Raw genomic sequence first — 17,928 nt, forward strand, 5'->3', positions numbered from 1 at the left:
AATGAACATGGCTTTGGCCTGGGAAGACTCAGTTGTGGTTCTTTTAGGTTCCTGAGAGACACCGGGAACTATGATGGTCTGAAGCAAAATGCATTTAGATCCATGCAAGAGCTATTCACAGTTGTTCCTTCTCCTTCTCCTTCTCCTTCTCCTTCTCCTTCTCCTCCCCCTCCTCCTCCTCCTCCTCCTCTTCCTCCTCCTCCTCCCCCTCCTCCTTCTCTTCCTCCTCCTCCTCCTCTTCCTCCTCTTCCTCCTCTTCCTCCTCCTCCCCTTTTCCTTCTCCTTCTCCTTCTCCTTCTCCTTCTCCTTCTCCTTCTCCTTCTCCTTCTCCTTCTCCTTCTCCTTCTCCTTCTCCTTCGTCCTGAGGATTGAAACTAGGGACATTCTGCCTCTGAGCTGTATCCCCTAGCCCTATTTTATTTTTTGTTTGGAAAGAGTCTCACTAAGTTGCGGGCGGGGGCTCACAGTTGCTAAAACTGACGGCAAACCAGCCATCCTTTTGTCTCAGTGTCCCAAGTACTGGGATTATAAGCATGTGCCATCACATCTGGCTCGGCTTCTTGTTTTTTTATGGGTGGGTTTCTTTGCAGCTCCTGTGGGCTGGGGTCCATCTCAACCACCTTTGACCAATCTTGGCAGAGAGAGGGAAATATTTAATTGGTTTCTGAGTCAGTAATTTAGGATGGCAGATTACAAGGAAAATTTGGGGATTTTTGTTGACTCCAATATCATGAAGTGAGAGAAGTAATTCAGATGCCTTCTGGTGTTCTGCTGGCAGTGATATTCATAGGAAACAGCCAGATGTGGGAACTAAACGCATGAACTCTGGATCCAGAAGGCCCCCCTTCCAATAGCAGCTGAGTGACTTTGGGGGGATTACTGAGTTCTCTATGCCTTGATCTCCTCATCTATATAATGGGAGTGATGACAATAATGCTACAACCTCACGGCATTATCATAAGACTTACGTAAGTTAGTATAAACCACATACTTTGCAAAGGACCTGGTGCCTCCAAGTGCTAGGTGACTGTTTGCAGTGATGAGCCTTTTCACGAGTTGCTCAGGGGCACAGCTATGCTCTTCAAATCCTTTTCAAGAAGCTAGTCCTTCCCATTCTGACCTGCATTTTTCTTTAGGCATCTCTAAAGCTGAGGGATCCTGAAGAGTGTCCTACAGTCTTATTTTCTGGTTTGTCTGAGAAACAACGATTTTTATGAATGGGCAAAGGGTTTCCTGAAAGTCCCGGCCTGGGTATCTCTGGGGCTGATGTCCCTCTTGGTTGTGCTGAACGTACAAACTGCTCTTTCATTGGTGTTTCAGGGAAAATCTTATTCCAAGCAATTTCTACTCACAGCTACTTTCTTTTAGAAGCAGTAGGGCAGTGGCCCAAAGCTATAAAACAGGAACAGCATTTATTAATTGATTGATTAACCAATCTGTCAACAAGTATTTATGTGATGTTTTTTATGTGTTTAGCACTGTGCTAACTGCCCCCTGGAGAAATGAGAGAAATATAGGACAAAGTCCCAAACTCCAAGTTAGGATCACAAAATGACTAATTGGAAAATGATTGTAAAGTGACCATTAAATTTCCATGGAGACAGCAACATCTTCCAGGCAGAGTTTCAGTAACTATAAATGACGTTTCCTGGCCCCAGGAAAAGAGTGAGGTGGTCCAGTGTAGCCCCCATATTTCATTATTTTCTGGTATGAAAGGCAATAAGAAGTTACTGAAGTCTCATGTAAGCAACACAGGAAAGGGAACACTTGAGGAGCTCTGTCTAGCAGTGTGTGGAAGATGTATAATGGTACTAGAAAGACAAGCTGGCTGCTGCCAAGTTCAAGTTGAAGGATATAAGAAGAAGGAACATGGCTAGGAAAAGGAAGAGGGGAAAAGTCAGACAGCACCAGTAGCACCTAGACAGGCAGAATTCATGGCAGTAGGAAGTCTAGGCCTCAAAGTTATGACTAATTGGGTGTAGGAACAAGAATAGCAGGGAGAGTCAAAGACGATCCTGAAGTTTTCAGCAAAAAATCAAACCTCAGCTTCTGTACAATCTATGAAAGCAGTAGAGTACAGTGGATGGAAATAATGACTTTGTGGTTATTAGATCAACTCAGGATCCACTTTGGCTCTTCCTCTTACTAAACGAATGACCTTGGAAACTTCTGTGAGCTTTGTGTTCACCATTTGTAAAATAAGAAGACTGATCCCTGCCTTATAGTCTCACTGTGAATCCTGCATGAGATAACATGTGGAAAGGGACTGCCGGTTTGCCTTAGCACATGACTGTTCCATTGATGTTAGTTTTTATTTTTTTCATCCCATATTAACTAAGTATCCATTCGTTGCATGCACTTAATAGATATGATAATTTAAAGAAGAAATACATATTTCTTCTGTCTTGATGACAGCCACAGATAGATATTGTCACCTATACAAGGAGAATTTATCCCAATGTCTCTACTAAGCCTTCTCAGTTAGAAATGGCACCTCTCTTCATGTGGGTCAAGGAAGAGCTAGAAAGATCTATCTCTTTCTGACACATCCATATGTATTCCTCCACATTCCCTGGTGGCTAAGGTGTTTCCAGTGAAAGAGGGGGTCTAGAGAATAATGCTTTCTCATGAAAGCCATCTGTCTTTGGACCTGGATTTCTAGACCCAGAGTCTGGAAGGTAGCTGGATTACCAAGTAGCTGGATTTTTCCAGGTCTCTTGACTGAACCTCTTTTATTAGGAAAAAAAAAAGATTTTTCTCTTCCCTTCTCTAAGGGGTAACCTGCCAGCAGCAGTTTTCTGGATGATTAGGGAAAGTTTAAGGAGGTCAACTCTGTCGAGGGCGGTTTTAGAATGCACATTGAGATTATCATCTTGAACTGGCTCTGCTTGAATACATGGTATTCGGCTGAGTGAGATTTGTCACAAGCTGACAAATTCCAAGGGACCTGGAGTAAAGTGTAAGGCACACTCTTTGATGTTGTCTCTTCTGAGTAATGTTTAATCACATGGTTGTCACATGTTTGCCTCACTGGCCTTCTTTACTGTAACCCATGACAATTATTTGTTTCTGTGTTCGATTAACTTTTTTCCCCCCCAGTACTGTGGATGGAACCCAGGGACATTCTACCTCCAAGCAACACCCCCTAGCCCTATTTTTTATTCTTTATTTTGAAACAGGGTCTCACTGAGTGGCAAAGGGCCTCACTAAGTAGCTGAGGCTGTCTGAGAACTGTGATCCTCCTGTCTCAGCCTCCCAAATGCTGGGGTTATCAGAGTGTGCCACCACACCCAGCCTTTGATTAACTTTTTAATGCCTTATCAAAATTATTGTAAAAGTAAAGTACTGGCTGCAGATGGGAGAAGAATTTTCATCTATCTTCTCTCCGACTACTAAATTATTAAATATATTCTCTCAAAATTATTATATCAGACTTTGTGTCATTTTTGTGCAAGAAAAATTGTTAGGAAGCTGCCTAGAACAGAGACCTTCTGTGGCAGGAACCATGGAATAGTTTTCAGGAAGCTGGACGAAGCAGCAACCTTCTGTGGTGGGACTACAGAGCAAGCAGCGTCTGCCAGATCCCACAATACAACTCCACTGGCTTCAAAAGGGTAGAGAAGAAGATGAACACATCTCTGAAGCTCTGTAACAGACTCTCTTCAAGTGTTTTATAGGGTGCAGGCAAAAAAAAAAAAATGTAAGTGAGAGGGAGCTGCAAGGCAAGGAAGGAGATATCTGTACAGTGGTTAAAATCCATAATCTAAATGTGTAAAAATTTTTTTGCAGGGAGGGAAATTTTTGCAGTATTTGTGCTGAGCCTGATATCTGGATATTTATAATCTCTTATTTTCTTCTCCTAATGTTGCTCAAATGAGATCAGGGCAGTTCTGAAAACTGATACCCACTCCATGTCACATTTCTGTGAATTGGTTCCATTTTGACAGATGGCCTCTTTTGGAAGGTTATGTAGACCCTTGACAGCTACGAAGCTTGATGATTCCCAGAGACATTCGCAAATCTCTAAGTTCGTGAGCACACAAACATCAGTGCGAGCTCCTGCTCCTGGCTTGCTCCCAAACCACATGCTTCTCGTGCATTGCCGCATATCACGGGTTTACCACCTTTTCATCTTGAACAAAAGTTCAATCTATCACCTTATGAAGCATTTTCTTCCCTTGAAACATGAATCCAGTTTGATGAAAAGAACAAGAACAACAACAAAGTTTACTTGTGAAAGTTTTTTGCAAGGCCAGAGATGATAAGTTCCAGCAGCATATGGAGCAGGTGGGGTTCCCTGGCTAAGGGCATCTCTGTCCCATCCGCCCTTCAAGAAGCACAAGGTTCAGATCCAGGCTTCTACATGCAACAAATACTTCAGTGTATGGGTATTCGTGGTTGTTCATAAATGGTCTAAACTGAGAATTTCGGTCTGGGAGCACTCAGGGATTCCACCCTGTCTAGGCTTCTTTCTTGGGCCTTTCAGACCATAGGTGACAATGGCCATCAGCAAACCTCTTTGGACAGAGGCCAGAATAGCAGGAAGATAGCAATGATGAAAGCAACTTTTTCCTGAAGTTTTATATAATCCAAGCCTGTCTCCTCTACCATCTACATCTGATAAAGGATGCTTATAATTATGACTCCAGGTCTTCTGAAGAATCAGGAAAAGATGACTCTCATATATCTACTGATGATCCATGTCATCCTGCCGAATGGTCAGACTTGAGGCAATGCTTAATGAAAATACATATAAAATATAATATTGAAAGTAGGAGCAAAGGACCCCAAACTCTGTAAAGTAGAAAAGCTTATCAAAAACCTACAGAGATATCATTACTGTGATGGAGTATTACATTTAGTTCAGTTTTCTGGCAGCAAAGGAAAAAAATAAGAAAAAAGAAAGAAAGCACAAAAATTACTCTTCAGAAGAGATGTAACTCCTGTTAGTAATAGATCTTGAAATCAATTCACAATGTGGGACTTGTATAAAAGGAATTCAGTGACCCAAGAGGACCATGCCCTAATGGTTTTTATAAAATAAAGGAAAAATTTCACATATAACCATTTCCCATGTTGTCTCTTAGCAATAGCTTAAATAAAACCATTAAGCATACTTAGTTTAAATGTTGCCTCAGGAAAAAACAAAAGCAAAATAATAATTACCACTAAGTTGTGGGGAGAGTGACCACTGGGTAGAGATAGAGGAGAAACGAAAATGTCAGAACGTTGGTGACCGTTGATGTTAGGCTGAGGGACACAGGGGTCACTGTACCACTCTATTTACTTGTTAAGCATTTAAAAATTTCCATAGCATATTTTTAAAAATAGTTGGCAGCATTTGCGAAGCTAGGGAAGTTAAGCTAATGAGATGTCTAACAAATATCAGGTTCTATTTGATAAAGTTTTAGGTTAAGTTGGTATAATTTTATTCTGGGTCTTTTTATTTTTTATTTTTTTGGTGGTGCTGGAGATGGAACCCAGGGGCCTTCTACCTCTGGGCTATACTCCCAGACCTATTTTTTTATATTTTATTTGGAAACAGTGTTTCTTAAGCCAGCTGAGGCTGGCTTTGAACCTGTGTGGTCCTCCTGTCTCAGCCTCCCAAGTGCGGGGATTACAAGCGTGTGCCGCCATGCCCACCTTATTCTGGATCTTTTAATTGATTATCTGGTCTGTGGTACACTAGGTGATTAGTCACCATAGACTTGTGGATATAAGCATGGGCATTCCCAGCTAAGAACAGTTGTGGGATATTGACACACCTAAGAAAATGGGCTACCAAGGAGTGGAAGGGAAAGACAAATTCAGATACCTTCGCTGCAGTTCTTCAGGGCAAAGAAGTCCACCGCAGACAAGCTTCGATTTCCACTGGAGATGTATTCCAGGGCCACTCGAAACGGATTCTCTGGGCGCCCAATTCTTCCCTGCAGCACCGTCCAGCTGGTCACATCAGAAATCAGAGGAAGTAAAGCATAGGAAAAAAAAAAAACCAGTGATGAGAAGCAGGTCCAACCTACAGAGAGGGCCGTGCGGGGACTTTGGGGCTTGCATTCTTCATGGGCATCAAGAGATGGAACACTCAGCTGACAGCAACATGTAAACATTTGTTTCCTTCTTGTCCAGCTAAACTCAGTGACACAATTCTCAAGCTCACTTTAGCCACTGGCATTTCTTTTGTGATATTCTTTTAAAGGCAGATGTCGGTCTTGGAACTTTTTCGGTAGCTCGTCATATAGAGGAAGAATACATCTACTGGGGAAGAGCTAGCAGCAGCCAAGGAAAAGTCTTCAAAACATGTACTGGTTTATTCATAATTATCCCTGGAAAGAATACTTGGCTTTTGGAATTTTATCTGATACCAAAGTCTCAGGAGATGTAGGTTTGCTGTATGTTACCTAAGAGAAGCTAGTGTGAGCTACTTATTTACTGCAGGAAAATTAAAGTGCACCGGAGCATGTGTCTGGGGGTAAAAGGTACGTAGGCTAGACGTGGACTTGCAGAAGAGTGCTAACAGAAGAAGATGCAAGCAGGTCAAATGGTGAGCTCTGCGTCCATCTGCAATCAAGGACACCGACACTGGCAGAGAACGGAGAAGGAGCTAAATGAACATTTTTACACCTTGCTCATGCTGTTAACCTCTTAGAATAGCCTCCTGTCACTGATTGGAACATCACATTTACTTTTCAACCTTGATCTCGATTTTATTTACACATACACACACACACACATATGTACACACACATATATACACATACACACAGTTTTGTGTGGAAGACAGAAATTACCTGGACTATTTCCCATTTTTTTTCCTTAAAAATCAATTTTATGGAGGTATTATAATTAACATACAATAAATTGCATATACTGAAAGGATATAATTTGATGGATTAAAGTGTATACATAGGTGGGTTTGCCTGGGTATACATCCATGAAGTTATCACAATATTTCATATGTTCATACTACTACAATGGGTTTAGGTATAAGAGTATAAGTGGTAAGGAATTCATGAAAAAAAGTGAGCTTTTTTTAAAAAATTGTAATCCCTCCCCTCAAATATAAGGCAAGGCTCACTGTCAAATAAATACGTGAATACTCCTAAGTCGAGAAAAGTCTATAAGACACAAGTCACCTGGACTATCCTTGTCCTGGCGTGGCCGGGTCACCACCTCAGTGGGTAACCTCTGGGCTGCTTCCAGCCGACTCTGTTCCATGTACCCCTGAGTTGTACTTGCCCGTTCAATGGCAGGTCAGGCAGTGGCCAGTGCAGCTCACATCACCATTTCACTCCCTGCATTTTTAACTGTGCCTGCATTGCTTATAGTTTCTGCCTTGATGGTGCTGATGCTAAGTATATACTGATCTAAATATTTGCCTTGGTTCAAAATCCTAGAATCGAAGTTGAAGTGTGTGCCCATTTCTGAGGCATAGTGCTATTCTTCCCATGGTGGGACAGAAGTCCATTTCTGCCTTTGCCGGCAGACACTGGATCCTGTCAAGTCTTCCCTATCTTTCTAGCTTTGGAGGATGAAGGTGTTGCCTAAGGCTCTCAGTGGCCTCTCTGGAAGGGGTGCTCCCGGATGAAAGTTTTGTCTCTGGTTCCTGGGCATGGGGTGGTGTCTAGTGAATGAAGGATGTATGTTTGTTCCCCCTCTCTGCTCTTCTGTATTTAATTCAGACCACTGGAGTCAATTCTTCAGCCATTTAATAAAAGTGTATTAAGTTTCCCCACAATAGATGCTGTAGAGGGTATTATTGCTGCTGTAAAGTTTGTTCCCTGTTACTGTACCCAGCAGGATTTCTACCCCAAATAAAACTGGTACAATTGAGTAAGGAAAAGGAAGCCTTTTGTTTTAAATGTGGGATTGTCAAAGAAATAAATACTTAAAAAGTAAATATGTAAGCTAGGGGTTCTTAACAAGAAAAAGAAGCAGAATTGTTCTTGTTCTTCTGAAACTTAAAGGACCCTGTTTTTGAGAAAAGATGGTAGCAAAGGCATGGGTATCATATTCTGCCAAAAGCATAGCTCTCTGCTCCCAGGAATGATGGATTTGAATTTCAGGTACACAGTGGCCCTTGACAATGATTTCCATTTCTATATTGGCACTAGCCCTCTGGATAAATGTGTCAGGAGTTTTAGGAATTAGTTTCTGAGTTACCGATGCAATAACTTTTGTCTGAAATTCTCTGGCCTCCCATAGTTTACTGCTGCAACTTTAATAACTTTCAGAGCAGTTGCCAAACATGTATTTTATATCCAGGGAAGCTGGGATTAGAAAAGGGCAAACTTATACCTAGGGTCAGATTTGTTTAAGAGACAGCCAAAAAACCAGTGAAAAGCAAATCCAAGCTGTCTTCGCGGCCTGCCTCCATTTTCTTTGCTTATATCTCTGTGGTCATGAAACTAGCTCATGAAGGTCACAACTCCCATGCTTTGGCTGGTAGCGCCCCACTTACCCTTGCAGAGGGGAAGGTTATGTCCTGACCTAGCTCCTCCTCGAAACAAAGGTGCAGCGGCATCCATGTGCTGGGGATTTGTGACCATCTTAGTACGTGTGCCTCAATCAATCAATCTGACAGTGCGGGGTGTCCGCCTGGACTTTAGGAAGCCAGAAAGACTGTATGGACAGCCTGCCACAATCCATTATCTTTTGCACATCTTTCTGGAGCTCTCCAATTCTCCAATTCCAGTTTTGCCTCTGCCCCTCATTTACCCGATGACTTTGAACAAGGCACTCTTCCCCAAATGCCTGAAATTTGGAATGCTTTCTGATCAATTGCACTCTTGAGCAGAAAAAGTTGTCTTCAACTTTGCATGAATTTTTTGAGAAAAACACTGACCACCCACTTCTGCAGAATAATTACATCATAATGAACAAATGAGATTCAGTTGAAAAAGGCAGACCTAGAGGCTACAAGTAGTATATAGGAAGGACCACGAATGGGAAACTGAGTCCTGGGTTCGCTTCTGTATTTGCTTGTTCTTAGGCATGTTCCTCCATCTCCTCGGGTTTTAGTTTCTTCAATAGCAAACTGAGGGCATTGAATTAAAAGTTCTCCACGGACACTTATTGACTTGATGTCTATACTTTTCTATCAGAGTGCATGAGTCCTCATGATAAAGCATTCTGTAAAAACCCTGGACACTGTAACTAGCCAATAATATCTCACAGAGGTGGTAGAAGAGCCATTAGTCACAGAATCACAGATCTATTCATGCAAAGAGGCTCAGTCCTATCCTTTCTGGAGAAGTGGAGGCTTGTGCAAGGTCACACATTAGGTTACCCACAAACCCCAAATTAAAAATAGAGTATGGTTCCTAGATTGCAAAACCAGAGACAACCCAGCCTATGGGTCAGTCTGTACAATCAATTGCATCTCCTATCACTAGCAGTTGAGAAGGACGCATCTATTTAGCATTGGTGGTAGGATCACCAGCCTGGGGTTTGAGGATACTATAAGTTTACTGTCAGAAAACTTACATACACAAAAATTAAGAGAAGCTGACCTGGAAAGAGATAGCATCTCTAAGGCTCCCAACTTCCTACCGGTTACTTTTCTACATGGTTAAAGGAAACTGGCACGTCTGCCACTCGGCAAGCTGTTGATGAGACTGAAGGTTTGGCAGCCCTGAATCAGGAGCATGAAGGCAGCACTCAGAAGAAAGGGGCATTTAATCGTGACAGCCTGTGAGGGCCATGGGTGGCCGATGACAAGACAGAGAACATGTCTTACTTTGCTGCTGTGCATTATCCCAGTGGGCACAGTCCTGAGACCAGGCTGGCTCCCCTGCAAGCCACTCACTGGGATGCCTCTCTGAGATGCTTTTGGCTGCTGTGAGGTAGTGAGGCAAGGCCTAGCCACACTATCTCAGCTCCACCATCTACTAGCTAAGCGGCAGGCAAGTGCTTTAATTTCTCTAAGCACTAGTTTCCTCATTGTAAGATGAAGATCATAATGCCCAGCTTGCTGGGTGGTGGTCAGTATTTGTGAGAAGGATAAATGCAAAGTAACTCCAGCAGTCCTTAGGCCACAGTACCTGATTCTGATTCTTCTGATTCTTACAGAAGATCAGTTTTCTTCATGGGACCTCTCTGATCCATGCAGATATTTATAGCTCAACTCATTTATAATATTCCAGGGGGAAAGGAATGTAGGTAAAAGAGAGTAGGAAAGACCGGGGTCATTTCTAAATAGCAGCCACCATACTTGTTTAAAGAAACAAACAATTTACACAAATCTTTATATGGTAAACGCAACCCAAAGAAATCATGGTGAACACCCCTACAACAGATATATTAGTATTTGGACTATGATAGCTGATTGTTATTCTTCTCTGAACCCTCCAGAGGTCCATATCTCTTAGGATCAAACATATTTTTTTTTTTTTTGCCTTTTCTGCTTCCTATAGCCTGTGGAAAGATGCTTTGTGTCTAGCTCTCGGTTAGAATTTGTTGAGTCACATTCAATTTCTCAGGTATTTACTGGTATATTGTTGTGCGCAAGATAAAATATTAGATTCTCTGGGGACAGTAAAGGTTTAGGATTTAGCTTGCACTCAAGGAGCTTACAGAGCAGTGAGAAAAAATAAAAATACGTACTTAAATCTCCCATGAATGACAGTGTATCAGGATTAGGTGAGGAGCGCAGATGCTACGTGTTGCCAAAGTAGGGTGGGCAAAATGGTGCTTCAGACTGGGTGATGAGGACAGGTCTAACTGGAGTTAGACCTCGAATTGTGAAGCAGGGCAAGGGATTGGGAAAATGGTGGTGCAGAGAGAGATTGGCTGAGCATATGAGAAGTCGCATAGAGCATCCACCACCCAGGCTGTGGGGGTGAATATTTTCTCTCAGTCTCTACAGGAAAAATGGCCTCTGGGTCTCACCTCCCCACCTCCTTAACACCAGAGGGGTGGTCCATTCATCAGTGTGTCTCCAGCATCTTACATATTGTAAATGCCCAGCATATATTTTTTGAATGAGAGGACAAATGGATGAACAGATTTTCATTAAATAAGACAAGATTCTGGGCTAAAATTAATGTGGCAGTGGAGCCGGGTTCATCTAAAAGTCCATGTCATTTTGCTAACAGTATCTTTTCTCTACTCATGCAATAATCATGGTTTCCCTGTTAGGAGGAACCTCAAGACTGGGGAGTTTTGGGGGTCATAGGAAAGAGGTATTACATATGCTTTATCACATAGTTTTTGGATCCCCATTTTCCAGGATCTAATCAGAAGGACTCAGAGAACTATAATAATTGAGATCTGAGAGACCTGAGTTCTCAACTAGGAGAGTTTTTATCTGATGCATAAATGTTTTCTACCAAGGCCTGGGCCAAGTCAAAAGGAACAGCAACATCAATAATGACAGCAGCACTGATAATAAGGTGAACACCACTGTTCACAGTTATTGAGCACCTATTCTATGCTTTGCTAAGAGCTGAGTCTAAACACAGGGTAGTATGCCTGTGTAATCCTTACACATACCATTTTGCACTGCCCTTGGGAACTCCTTGAGGTTACAAGCTGTCTTCCTAAGCCTATGTTTCAATTTCTGGCCCTGTTGGGCACAGCTGGGGACCTGAAGCTACAAGACATAGCCATCCTCATGTTCAGTACTGGGCATGACAGCCATGACATTTAGGTGGTGATGATCCCTCTAACGGGGACAGCCACAGTCATGAGGTAGGTGGAGGGTGACAGAAGCCACATAAACGAGAAAACCAGCCCAGTCCTTGTCACATTGAACTCCATCCCCTGATGCTGATTGTTGTCATGAAGCGTGACCCTGTCATGCCACTGGATGTACTGTTGACATTCTCCTACATGTGTCTTTACTAAGACTTTCCTTTGACAAGGGTCTTGACAAGGGTCCTGACAAGGTGTGAAGGTGTGAAGGAGCTTAGCTCATGGGAGCTCCTAAAGATCAATAGGAAAGGTGGTGGTGGGGGCGGGAGCCAATGGCACCTCTTTCTTTAATCTTATCCTATTGGAAAAAAATATATATATCTTTTAAGTTTTCCTTAACATAAACTTTGTAGTAATTCCACAGCTAATTTAAGCCATTCAGCAGATTTTTTTTTATCATTTCCATTAAATCAGCCTAAATTTAAATCATTTTATGGGAAACAGAGAAAAAAGTCCAGGATCAATGTAAATCTTGATGTGAAGTCCTTTGCTGCTTGTTAATTTCCTGTAATAATATGAACATGTGGCTTGTGGTGTGGGGTCTTATATCCGAGTAGCCCTGGATTTGTTATTTGCTTGCCCTTTACAACGTCCCTCTGGAGAGGAGCAGATGTGGATGGGAACAAGGTCTCAGGCTGAGCCAGGATCTGGCTCCCACTGGCCCAGGGTAGGTAAGAGCTGCCTGGATGAAGGTGGCCCCAGGCTCTGTAGGAGGGGCTTGGGGTTGCAAAGGGGCTTTCAAGGCTGGATAGGACCTTGGGTCTACAGGGTGACTTACTGAGACTTAGCATTGGCAGCTGGAAAGAAGAATAATCTCCTCAGATATGTAGTGTGGGTGACAGAGAAGTGACTTTCCCGGGAAAAAGGGCTGAGATGTCTTAAATTGAGTTTTCCTGATTATTCTCTCATGCTTTAGAACAAAGGCATGTGGTCGTGAGGTCTTTTTCTTGGCCTTTCTTTAGCTACTTTTAATTTTCCTCCTTTCCTCTCTCTTTTCTTCCTTCCTCCCTTCCCTTCTTACTTCCTGTCCTCCCTTTCTCTTTTTTTTTCTTCAAGAGAAATATTTTGATTAAGAACAGAAACTTCAGAGCCAGACTGTTTTATAATTACAATTCTGCCTGTTATTTGCTGTGTGACCTTAGTCCAGGCTCCTAACCTAATCTCTCTGTCCCAAACTTTCATACCAATAGTTCTAAGGAAAAATTGTAGTAAGAAATGTTAGTTGGCCTCCATGTGACCAATTTGCTCATATAATTAGCACAAATTGTTGCTTTACACTCAGTGAAACACCCTGTGGCCTCTGAATGTTGGAAGTTACTAGATATTCAAGGTTATTCTCTAGTATCCTGCACCCTCTAGTCCCATTACTCGAGTTCCACACCCATTGACATTCGGTTTTACTCCTTCCCAAGCCCTTTCATGCAGTCGCACTCATGAAGTTGGTACATCAGGGGGCAGAAAACTTTGAATACTTGGGAAAGATCAGTAGGAGTACATCTCTGTGAATAGCTGCTATTGAACTAAGCATAAATAGATCAACAGAAAAGATCAGGAAAAATCTTAAAAATCCAGAAAACCTCCAGAACACTTCGCAAATAGTTTAACGCTATTTTCATTTTAAAGAAATCAGAACATCATGGATGAGGAGTCATGCACATGGTTTATGTTGACAACAATGTGGTGCTCCAAAGAATAGACCACACTGGAAGCAAAGGCCCTGGCCTCCCATCAAATGCTGGCGGATTAGCATGCATTTAGAAGTGGCAAGTTAAAATAAAATGTTTCAGGATGCATGCTGATTCCCAGGCTACTTGTTGATCCCAATTTTATTGTCTAAGAGAGATTCTTCTTTGCTTTGCTTTTCATAAAGAAATGTGTAAAGGATTTGTGAGCATTTTTCTTTATTTGAAAGGAAGGAACCCTGATTATCCAGGCACACTATCAAGTGGCAGAAAAGTTCTCCAAGTCAAGAGTAGCAACCTCGAGAATTCTGAAGCTCCTCTTTCTCTGAGTTTTGGCTTTGTTCCCATGCAAATCACCTCCTCCTCCACCAGCTGCCAAACACCCCTCATCAGAAGCTGCAGGGTGGGCCTCAGCTGGATTCTGGGAGAGGAGGTGACAGCAGGAAGTTTTTCTTTCTTTCTTTATTCTTCTTTTTTTTTTTTTTTGCTGGAATTTCAGAAACCACGAAGAATTAGACGATGCAAGAGGGGATCCCAGTGGGGCTTCCCACTCCACAAACTTGCCAGACAATCTTTCTGGCAAGGTTGGTTGGTGTGTTTTCTCTGATTAGAATCCCAAGTAAAATTAGTTTATGCTTTTCTAATTCCTTCTATAAGGAGGTGCGGGCACGTCACCCACCAGTGGCCAGAGGGAATCTAGAATTTAGTTTTCTACCCATGTCTTCCTTCCAGTACCTGGCACCATCTGTTCTTTTCCAATACAATCTTTTATTTCCAGCCAAATCAATGTATCAGGTTCATTGAGTTTAGTTTTAAGTACATCATTCCCATGGAGAAGGATAAAGACAACACTGGAATCTGAAATGCAGCTTTATCTGTAGGATTCCTCCTCCAGTGTGGTCTGCCTCCAGCTCAAGCCCCGTGTCCTGAGTGGGGCTAGGGTTGGAGCAGCCATCCTGGGAACCCACTTCAGAGCTCTATTCCTAGGACTCCTCAGCCTCAAAGCAGTTCTCCTTGCCCATGCTCCAAGTATTCCCAGCAGCCTATCCTGCTCCCTAGATGGCAGCCTAAATATCATAGAATGTGCTAATGTATTGATTGGCTTGAATAATAAACATAAGCCTCTAAAATAGGCAAAAAGCAGATGCCCAAACTCACTGGCTCTGCATCAGTCATAAATCTCTGGCCAAATCAAGCTGCAATGCTTAAACTTTATGTTGCAGGGTGGACCTGGTCATGACCTATGATCCCATAAGCAAAATGTGTGTCTTGGAAAAGTGGTTGGCCATGAAAGACTAGAGAGGCCTGGCAAGATGGGGCGAGAAGAGTCCACAGACTTGAATCCACTTGATATGATCCCCATTCTGCACACTGCACCTGCTCTGCTCCTCCGCTGGGATGGCCATTCAGGAGTGGGGAGGGAATTGCCTGAAGCTTTGATGGAAGGAGAACTATACTGCAGCAAGTACTGTGGATGTGATGTCATTGGACATTGTGGGTTGACAGATGTTAAGACCAGCATGAGTCTTGGAAGTCACCATGTCTAATCTGCTCATGTGGCAGAGAAGGACTGAGCCCCGAGGATACATTGACTTCCACTCTGCAACTGGAGGCATTTTTATAGCTGGTACCTACAATCATCTCTGTAAAACTCAAACATGGCCAGGGTTGGCCCATGTTCCCAGGTCCTGCCTCTGGCTTCCTGCACATGCAAACCTCTTTCTGTACATTTTGCTTGTGGGGTTCTTTACATCCAAAGTCCTTTTTCTACTTTTTTTTTTTTCTTCTGAGCTGCTCTGCTCAAGCCTCAACTTGATATCTTTTAGGACTACAACTCCCAGGTGAGACCAGGTGACTGTCAGAGGAGAATAAGGGTAAAAAGGGCCTAATCTTGCCTGATGAAAGCAGGATTTGGCTTTAGGAAAGCCTCTTGAAGGTGGTGACATTTGCTATTTTTGGCTGGCTTCCCTTGGTCCTGGTAGTGTGAGCAGAAAAGGTGGTGTCATCTTTTGGATTGTGTCCCCATACCCCCTCCCAAAGAGAGATGTTACACTTTAACCCTTACTGTCTCAGAATATAATCTTGTTTGGAATTAGGGTCTTATAAAGGTAATAAAGTTACAATGAGATCATTAGGCTAGGTCCTGGTCCAATGACTATGTTCTCATAAGAGCCAGAATTGGACACAGAAACAGACAGGCACACAAGAAGAACATCATGTAAAGATGAAAGCAGAAATTCTAGAAGCCAACAAACTCCAAAGATGGCCAGAAAACCACTAGAAGCCAGGAGGAGGCCTGAAACAGCTGCTCCCTTGAAGTCCCTAGGATAAACCAGTCCTTCTGACTCTTTGATTTCAGACTCCTCACCGGCAGGAATGTGAGAATACAAAATTCTGTTACTGAAAGCACCTGTTTGTGGTATTCTGTCATGGCAGCTCTTACAAATTAATACAGGTCGAATAAATACAGGTGGATAGTTCCAAACCATCCCCACTAACTAGAGAAACAAACTGTAAAGTGTTTTTTACAGACTATAGGTAAATGGCACCATCTCTTGGTGTGACCAGCTGGACGAATAGCCAGCAGGCTTCAGACAAAACACTATGAATTTCTCTTCAACTAACCCCACTTTTCTGGGGGCTAACTGCATAGGACCTTTCTTTGCACATTTACTTTTGCCTGCCCAATGAATAATACTACTATTGCTTTCAGGGAGGTCTCTCTATGGAATAACATGAGCAAGTGCAGGCTAATCGCCCAGGAATCATGGGCCTGTTAGGTTCGCCCAGGGTCATGTTCACCCCTGTGAGCCATGCTTGAAGGAACTAATGGAGTTTGGACTTCCGGCTTCTACCATGTCAGCCAAGTGGGAGATTTTCAGAACACAGCAAACTGAACTGCTTGAGAGGCTTTGAGACTGAGCCAACAATATGTGCACCTGGGAGTCAATTTTGGGCTAGAACTGCCACTACCAATTTTCATGTGACTTTAGAGGGTCAGCTCAAAATCGCAACCTGGAACTTTGAATGGATGCTGAGCCTGCACTAGACGCAGAGGCCCATGGAGGAGCTAGAAAAATCTAGGCTGGGGCTGGGTAGGGTGGGAATCTCCAGGCACAGGGCCAGCCTTTCCTCTTCTGGATCCTCTTGGACTTTGCACATTTATAGTAAGAAAGCTTGAACACTCTGAATTGTTTAGTACTGTCTGTAGCCCAATAAGCTGGAAGCTATAATTTTTGGGAAAGGATAGACTCCTGGTTTTGGGCTGATTCAACCCCGGGGTAATATATTTAGTTGAATAAGGGGTTGGGAAATGGTTCCTTTCAAAACAGTAATAGCCCATCTTCTTTTACCTGCCTCCCAAGAGATACATATAAAGTGTCTTAAGAAAGAGCTGCCTGGAAGAAAATATCATCAAAATGGCTATTCTTCCAAAAATGATCTACAGATTCAATGTACTGCCCATTAAAATACTAAGATCATTCTTCACAGATATAGAAAAATAACCCCTTAAGTCCACTTGGAATAAAAAAAAAACCCAGGATGGCCAAAATACTTCTCAGCAATAAGAATCATGCAGGAAGCATCATAATACCTGACTTCAAACTATACTACAGAGCCATGGTAATAAAACAGCATGGTATTGGCACAAAAGCAGACACAGAGACCAGTGAAGCAGAATAGAAGATTCAGAAACAAATCTGCACACTTACAGTCATTTAATTTTTGACAAAGGGGCCAAAAACATACACTGGAAAAAACGTTAGCCTTTTCAACAAATGGTGTTGGCAAAAATGGTTATCCATATGCATAAAATTGGAAATAAACTCTACTTTCCCACCCTTTGTAAGAGTCAATTCAAGATGAATCAATAGCCAGGCCTGGTGGTGCATGCTTGTAATCCCAGCATTTGAGAGGCTGAGCCAGGAGAAATCCATTTTCCCGACAGCCTTAGCTACTTAGTGAGGCCTGGTGCAACTCAGGTGAGACCCTTTTTCAAAATGAAGAATAAAAATAGAGCTGGGGTGTAGCTTGGAGGTAGAATGCCCTGGGTTCCATCCTCAGTAACACACACACACACACACACACACACACACACACACACACACACACACACACATACACGATGGATCAAAGACCTTAAGTTAGAACAGAGACCTTGTAGTTATTGAATAAGGTATAGGACAAACACTCCAAAATACAGGCATGGGTAAAAACTTCCTCAACAAGACCTCAAAGGCAAAACAAGGATCAACATGTGGAACTGTATTAAACTGAAGAGCTTCTGTGCAGCAAAAGGAACTATCAAGAACCTCAAGAGAGAGCCGACAGAATGGGGGATTTTACTAATATCTAGAATGTAAAGAGAACCCAAGAAACTCACCACCAAAACAAACAAACAAACAAACAAACAAACACCATAACCCAATCAAAAATGGGCAAGTAAAATACTTTACAAACGAAGAAACACAAATGGCCAATAAATGTATAAAAAATACTCAACATCATTAGAAATCAGAGAGATGCACATCAAAACTACTCTGAGATTTTATGT

General features: G+C 42.5%; 1 protein-coding gene across 1 annotated transcript in view; it reads right to left on the reverse strand.

Annotated features, from left to right (window-relative positions):
* Positions 1–17,928, reverse strand: part of ALK (ALK receptor tyrosine kinase) — a gene marked incomplete at both ends in the record, with an annotated part of 721,303 nt that overhangs the window by 190,676 nt on the left and 512,699 nt on the right. The window contains one exon of the mRNA XM_080711348.1: positions 5,816–5,943. Coding sequence (XP_080567474.1) covers positions 5,816–5,943 — 128 coding nt within the window. The remainder of the gene's footprint in view (positions 1–5,815; positions 5,944–17,928) is intronic.

Source organism: Muscardinus avellanarius (genome assembly GCF_963383645.1).
Source record: "Muscardinus avellanarius genome assembly, chromosome: 15".
Taxonomy (NCBI): Eukaryota; Metazoa; Chordata; class Mammalia; order Rodentia; family Gliridae; genus Muscardinus; species Muscardinus avellanarius.